Source organism: Austrofundulus limnaeus, unplaced genomic scaffold (assembly GCF_001266775.1).
Source record: "Austrofundulus limnaeus strain Quisiro unplaced genomic scaffold, Austrofundulus_limnaeus-1.0 Scaffold1828, whole genome shotgun sequence".
NCBI classification, from domain to species: domain Eukaryota; kingdom Metazoa; phylum Chordata; class Actinopteri; order Cyprinodontiformes; family Rivulidae; genus Austrofundulus; species Austrofundulus limnaeus.
In genome coordinates, this window is record NW_013954230.1 from 16571 (window position 1) to 23953 (window position 7383).

At 47.2% G+C, this 7383-nt stretch overlaps 1 protein-coding gene across 1 annotated transcript in view; it reads left to right on the forward strand.

The window, feature by feature from the left end:
• The window catches only part of ankrd27 (ankyrin repeat domain 27 (VPS9 domain)), a gene marked incomplete at its 5' end in the record, with an annotated part of 18759 nt that extends 16405 nt beyond the window's left edge, over positions 1–2354 (forward strand). Inside the window, 1 exon segment of the mRNA XM_014033751.1 lies at positions 1473–2354. Coding sequence (XP_013889205.1) covers positions 1473–1979 — 507 coding nt within the window.
• Positions 2355–7383: the final 5029 nt, after the last annotated feature.

The following is a 7383-nucleotide window of genomic DNA, read 5'->3' on the forward strand; positions in this document are numbered from 1 at the left end:
CTCCAGAGTGGAAGTACATCCAGCCCCTCTTAAGGAGACTGGTTCCAGAACCAGAACCATGCATCGAGGTGATGCTGACTATTCAAGCCGAAACCTCTCAGCCTCGCACACTAGCTCCAGCTCCTTCCCCACCATAGAAGTGACGTTCCACGTCCCAAGAGCCAGCTTCTGCAGCTGAGGATCAGACCGCCAGGGTCCCCTCCTTCGGCCGCCGCCCATTTCACATTGCACCCGACCCCTTTGGCCCCTCCTACAGGTGGTGAGCCCGTTGGAAGGGGGACCCACGTCTCTTCTTCGGGCTGAGCCCGGCCGGGCTCCGTGGGTAAAAGCCCGGCCACCAGGCGCTCGCCATCGTGCCCCACCTCCAGGCCTGGCTCCAGAGGGGGGCCCCGGTGACCCGCGTCCGGGCGAGGGAACGCCAGATTCAATGTTTTTTAACATCATAAGGGGTCTTCGGGCTGCGCTTTGTCTGGTTCCTCACCTAGGACCTGTCTGCCATGGGTGACCCTACCAGGGGCATAAAGCTCCAGACAGCATAGCTCCTAGGATCATTGGGACACACAAACCCCTCCACCACGATAAGGTAGCAGCCCAAGGAGAGGTTTTTTCACTCATTCTCCATTTAATGTATAATTTTCCTGCATCTAAAAATCCTTTCTGATCCCACAGAGAGGACAATCTGAGGAGAATCTCACACGCTGGACACATTTACATCTATTTTACATATTTAACTGGAGGCGTGTCAGGGGAGGTATCTCACGTGCGCTCAGTTCCACGTTCATTGGGATGTAAAGGAAAGGTGCTCAGAAACATGCGTGCGCACAGTCTTATACATCTGATTTTTTTGGTGCGGCGCACTTTTCTAAATTTGTCCGCACGCCAACGTTTAGTGTGAAAGTTGCACAATCCTTTATGCATGAGGCCCCTGCTGCTTTGAGACACACAGCTGAAAAGGGGTGAAAGAGGAGCTGGTAAAGTTAAAATAAGAAGGAACTCAGACCAAAGCATTGTAGTTCCACTTTATAAAGATTCCAAATGAATGATTTAAATGTGAAAAGGAAGGATTTAAAACCAGGATATGTCTAATTTAAACTTGGAGATCCTTAAGCTGAATCTGTGTCCCTAAATGGAACTTTAGTCCTTAAACTAGATCATAGTCCCTAAAGTAATTCTTAGTCCTGAAACTGGATCTTATCCATAAACTGGGTCTTAAGGCCCTGTCAAACTGTGGTGTTTTATGAAAAGTTGAAAGACATCTACGTTGAAGATGGAATTGAAAGAATCAACTGGAGGCTCCTTTAAGGCATACACACACTGTAATTCTAACAAATCTATCAAATATACTATTTTTATTAGCAATTTAGACATAAAAAAATGTTTCATAAGTTGGCATAATTTGTCTAGTGTGACAGGGCATTTAGTTTTTGAACTCTTTAGTCCTTAAACTGAGTCTTGGGTGTTTTTCTCTGCAGGTGAATCCAGACCAGAGGAGACTGAAGCGAGGGGAGACTGTGGAAGTCAGCAGCTTCTTAAAAAGCAACGATTCTCAGTCTCATCTCAAAGACTGGTCTCTGAGTCGCAGCCACACCTTGGACTCTGGAGTACCTGATCCTGTTTTGAGACTGAGAAGTGACACCGCTTCAAAAACGGGGGCGGAGTCTCTCAGCAGCCACCTTTCTTCTAAAAATGCCGTAGGAGCTGTGCAGGCAGCTGGTCTAACCTCCAGGTGTGCAGACGGCACACAGCCTGACCCAGACGAGGGGTCCGACTGCAGCGCGTCCTGTCCACATTCATCTGGAACTGAAACCAGACTCACCCCACCGGACCAGCCTGAGGAGGCTGTAGACTGTCCCAGTCAGAGTGTCCTGCCTGGAAACACCCACACTCTGCTTCACACTGAAGAGAACGTCCTCCATTTAGACATCTTACATGATGACTCTGGTCTACACTGCTCCCATCCTCCCAGCCCACAGTCATAAAGACAAGGGGTCTGGACTGAATCCAGCACGAAAATAAGACTTTTTGGTTTTCTTGTGTTCAGATTTGAAACAAGGTATAGAACTAGCGATAACCTGAGATCTTCTTACTTCACTAAATTCTAAAACCGTCTTCCTGACACGGACTCGGACCTTCCACAGCATCAAAAGCTGATTTCTCTTTGAGACACGTGTACCCAGCTGTCAGATTCATCAACACATTTTTGACACACTTTATTTCCCAGTGTCAGTTTATGGTTATTAACAGTTCAAGTTTTCATCAGCTGATGCTAGTATCTCTGCTCTAATTCAGTGCTGGTAGGAATCTAATCTGTAAAAGCTCTTTGCTTTTTTCAATAAACACCTTTTCCAGCTGTGTTCTGTCTCCACATTACTCCAGAAACTGTTCCCGTGTTAACACCTTGAGACAGAAATCAGCAGATCTCCAACAGCTCAGAGTAGAACCATGAAAATAATCAAACTCTTCTATGATGAGAATTTTGTCTTGAGGGCAGATTTGCAAGATTTGCACAAGTGCCTCTGAATTTGACTTAAAGTGCCTGTGACGTGCATATCCATGAAATACAAAAAGTCAACGAAAATATATTTGTATAAGAAACTTACCTTGATACACGATTTTACCCGTTATGTCATGTAATTGGCACATTTCTTTTGAATTTGGCTCAACTAAAGTGAAACGGGAAGTGGCATCAAAGGGGAAATCTTTGAGAAAGAAAACTTCGTTTTTTTTTAATATTTGAACTATGACTCTTTTTATGATAGTGGTTAAAATTATCTAAAGAAACATAATTCGTTTTTACAGTCTGGGTTGTTAGCCATTTTAGCAACGCTCTATATTCAGACGTTCCCCTTTGACATCACTTCCTGTTACTTCACATGCAAATATCTCAACAGCTGTTCATCTCAGCGACGTGAAATCTTTTTTACATTATGTTATCAATGTTATTTTTCCAAAAGTAAATCATATAATTAAAATTTGATGTCACAGGCACTTTAATGCTGCCTTCAAAACTGGTAAAAAGCTGGGAAATCTGAGCTTTACCATGTTTACTGGGTTAGTAGGGAAAATACATTTCTGACATATCACTCGTAAACCCTACAGTATATTAAAACACACACAGTGACATTACTGGGTTCCAAAAATGTTACATTGGTAGTTATATTATTAATTTGAAGTTTTCCAGAAACTATTACCTAATTAGAGGGGGTTTTGGTGTGGTTTGACAGTGCCCACCTCTTTCCTTCTACTTGCTGAAAGGAAGAGCTGAGAACACATTCTCAACTCAAAAGACGCATTGATTTTGTGAAACATTGCTACAGAGCAGGTTGGGAGGAGGTTATTTAGTTTTATTTATTGTTTTTGTTTTTTTACATCCTACATGCTCTCTGAGACATTAAAAAACTGAAGCTGAGTTTTTGTAAAAAAAAAAAAATCTGTATCCCTACAAAATGAGTGAGAATCATAATCTACACATTGACATGTATGCTGTCCTCTCTGAGCCAGCAGGTCATGACAGATGGGTGCCCATCCTGAGCCTGGTTCTGGTTCTGCTGGAGGTTTCTTCCTGTTAAAGGGAGTTTTTCCTCTCCACTGTCACCACTGTGCTGCTCAGGATGGGAGACTGTGATGAAGTGAAGATTCCACACAATCTGCTGCTCCTTTCCTTGTATAGATAATTTTTACTAATTGACATTTTATAACGCATGTGAATGTTTTTGTGTCTTGGGATGACTTTAGTAGTGAATTAGTGCTGAATTGAATAGAATTAATTTAATTGTGTCACTTGTGTAAAATCCTTTCCTTGGGCTGCCACCTCATGGTGGTGGAGAGGTTTGAGTGTCCCAATGATCCTAGGAGCTATGTTGTCAGGCGCCTCATGCCCCAGTAGGCAAACTGGTTCTAGGTGAGGGATCAGACAAAGAGCAGCCCAAAGACCTCTATGATGAGTACCATAAATGGAGTCAGTGTTCCCTTGCCCAGACGCGGGTCACCGGGGCCCCACTCTGGAGCCAGGCCTGGAGGTGGGGCACGTTGGCGAGCGCCTGGTGGCTGGGCTTTTGCCCATGGAGCCCGGTCGGGCACAGCTCGAAGAGGAGACGTGGGTCCCCCTTCCCATGGGCTCACCACGCGTGGGAGGGGCCGTAGGGGTCGGGTGCATTGTGTTGGGCAGTGGTCGAAGGTGGGGACCTTGGTGGTCTGATCCTCGGCTACAGAAGCTGGCTCTAGGGACGTGGAATGTCACCTCTCTGGAGAGGAAGGAGCCTGAGCTGGTGTGTGAGGTTGAGAGGTTCCGACTAGAAATAGTTGGACTCACCTCAACGCACCGCTCTGGCTCTGGAACCAGTCTCCTTGAGAGAGGTTGGACACTCTTCCACTCTGGAATTGCCCATGCTGAGAGGCTTTGAGAAGGAGTGGTCATACTATCCGCGCCCCCATCTCGGTGCCTGTATGTTGGGGTTCACCTCGGTGAACGAGAGGGTAGCCTCCCTCCACCTACGGGTGGGGGGACGGGTCCTGACTGTTTGTGCCTATGCGCCTAACAGCAGTTCAGATTACCCACCCTTTCTGGTGTCCTTGGAGGGGGTGCTGGAGTGCGCTCCTAACAGGGACTCCCTCGTTTTGCTGGGGGACTTCAACGCTCACGTGGGTAATGACAGTGAGACCTGGAGGGGTGTGGTTGGGAGTTCGCCACCAACGTTATTTATGGTGGGGATGGTGCGCTGCTGACCTCAACTCGGGACGTTGTGGGTCGGTGGGCGGAATACTTCGAGGACCTCCTCAATCCTACCGACACTTCTTCCCATGAGGAAGCAGAGCCTGGGGACRRTGGGTTGGACTCTCCAATCTCTGGTGCCGAGGTCACTGAGGTGGTTCAAAAGCTCCTCAGTGACAGGGCGCCGGGGGTGGATGAGATTCGCCCAAAGTTCCTTAGGGCTCTGGATGTTGTGGGGTTGCATTGGTTGATACGACTCTACAATACTGCATGGACATCGAGAGCAGTTTCCCTGGATTGGCAGACCAGGGTGGTGGTCTCCCTATTTAAAAAGGTGGACTGCAGAGCTTGTTCCAACTACAGGGGGATCATGCTTCTGAGCCTCCCTGGTAAGGTCTATTCAGGGGTCCTGGAGAGGAGGGTCCGTCGGATAGTCGAATCTCAGATTCAGGAAGAGCAGTGTGGTTTTCATCCTGGTCGTGGAACAGCGGACCAGCTCTACACCCTTAGCAGGGTCTTGGAAGGTGCATGGGAGTTCGCCCAACCAGTCTACATGTGTTTTGTGGACTTGGAGAAGGCGTTCGACCGTGTCCCTCAGGGACTCCTGTGGGGAGTACTCCGGGAGTATGGGGTACCAGGCCCATTGGTACGGGCTGTTTGGTCCCTGAATGACCGGTGCCAGAGCTTGGTCCGCATTGCCGGTAGTAAGTCAGACTCGTTTCCGGTGAGAGTTGGACTACGCCAAGGTTGCCCTTTGTCACCGATTCTGTTCATAACTTTTATGGACAGATTTTCTAGGTGCAGCCAAGGTGTTGAGGGGATCCTTTTTGGTGACCTTAYGATCYCYTCTRTGCTTTTTGCGGATGATGTGGTCCTATTGGCCTTATCAGATCGTGATCTCCAGCTCTTACTGGAGCAGTTCGCAGCCGATTGTGAAGCGGCCGGGATGAGAATCAGTGGCTCCAAATCCGAGACCTTGGTCTTGAACCAAAAACCAGTAGCGTGCCGCCTCCAGGTCGGGGAGGAAGTCCTGCCCCAAGTGGAGGAGTTTAAGTATCTTGGGGTCTTGTTCACGAATGAGGGAAGAATGGAGCAGGAGATTGGCAGGCGGATTGGTGCTGCATCTGCAGTGATGCAGGCGCTGTACCACTCTGTTGTGGTGAAGCGGGAGCTGAGCCAGAAGGCAAAAGCTCTCAATTTACCTGCATTCCTACCCTCATCTATGGTCACGAGCTTTGGGTAGTGACCGAAAGAACGAGATTGTGGATACAAGTGGCCGAAATGTTTCCTTCGCAGGGTGTCTGGGCTCTCCCTTAAAGATAGGGGGAGAAGCTCGGTCATCTGGGAGGGACTCAAAGTAGAGCCGCTGCTCCTCCACYTCGAGAGGAGCCAGTTGAGGTGGCTCAGGCATCTGGTTAGGATGCCTTCTGGACGCCTCCCTGGAGAGGTGTTCCGGGCATGTCCCACTGGGAGGAGACCCAGGGGAAGGCCACACTGGATGGACTATGTTTCTCGGCTGGTCTGGGAGCACCTTGAGATTCCCTCGGACGAGCTGGTCCAAGTGCCTGGGGAGAGGGAAGTCTGGGTCTCTCTGCTTAGGCTTCTGCCCCCATGACCCGATCCCGGATAAGCGGCAGAAAACAGACGGATGGACAGACGGACTTCTGTAAAATACCCAGACTGGTAAAATCTTGGCACACATTTTGTTTTTAACAAAACTTTCAACTGGATAATCAGGTTTTGTGTAGATGTGATAGTTGTGGCATCTGTTTAAGCACAAGATGCTTCAGATGTTTACCTACGTGTGAAACAGCTGACCGGTATCAGGAAGTACCTGAAAATGATAAAGTAGACGTTTGCAGTCATTCTTGTCATTGGACACCAACACAAGCTGCCTTTTACAAACCCTCTGACAGGTAAATATCTCAACATGTTTTCATTTTTAATTTTGCTTTAAAGCATTTTAGCTTTAAGAACTGCATGTTTCTGTTTATCTCCTTTTAAAACTGTTATTTTGATCATAAAAAAACATTTAAATAAACTAAGACCAAAGAAGCTTTTAAATCTGGTAACTTGTGAACGCTCACAATAACAATTTCTGGAACCATTTAATAACTCTGGAAATTAAAGTCCCTGGTGTTTTTATGGCAGACATGAACCATTTTTATCATATATATATATAAGCCTATTGGGGTCAAAGAAGCCAGCACACAACTGATGGTCTCAAATACAGGAAGACATCCTTTTTACTAGTGCATTTTTACAAGTACTCGTACAAAATGTTCCGATATTTAGGACTGATACAAATACTCTGTATTGATACTGTTTTGAATGTGTCACAGTTTGTATTTCAATCGAAAAGTTTTTCAGTTCCATGTTTAAGAATTTTATACACGAAAGAAATTCTCATTTATTTTTATTTATTTTAAATGTTGCAACAGTTTGTGTCATGCTGTATATTTGATTTGATCCAGTCAGAGGGGCTGCAGGCCTTATTAAAGTCATTTTTTGGGGGGAGGGGGGGGGCGGTGGTCCTGGTGAAGTGGCAGAGCAGCTGGCTTGGGACCTGAAAGTCACAGGCTCGACTCCCTGCCATGCCCGCATGTCGTGGTGCCCCTGAGCAAGACACCCAACCCCCCAACCTACCCCGGGTGCCCACGCAGCCACCCGGG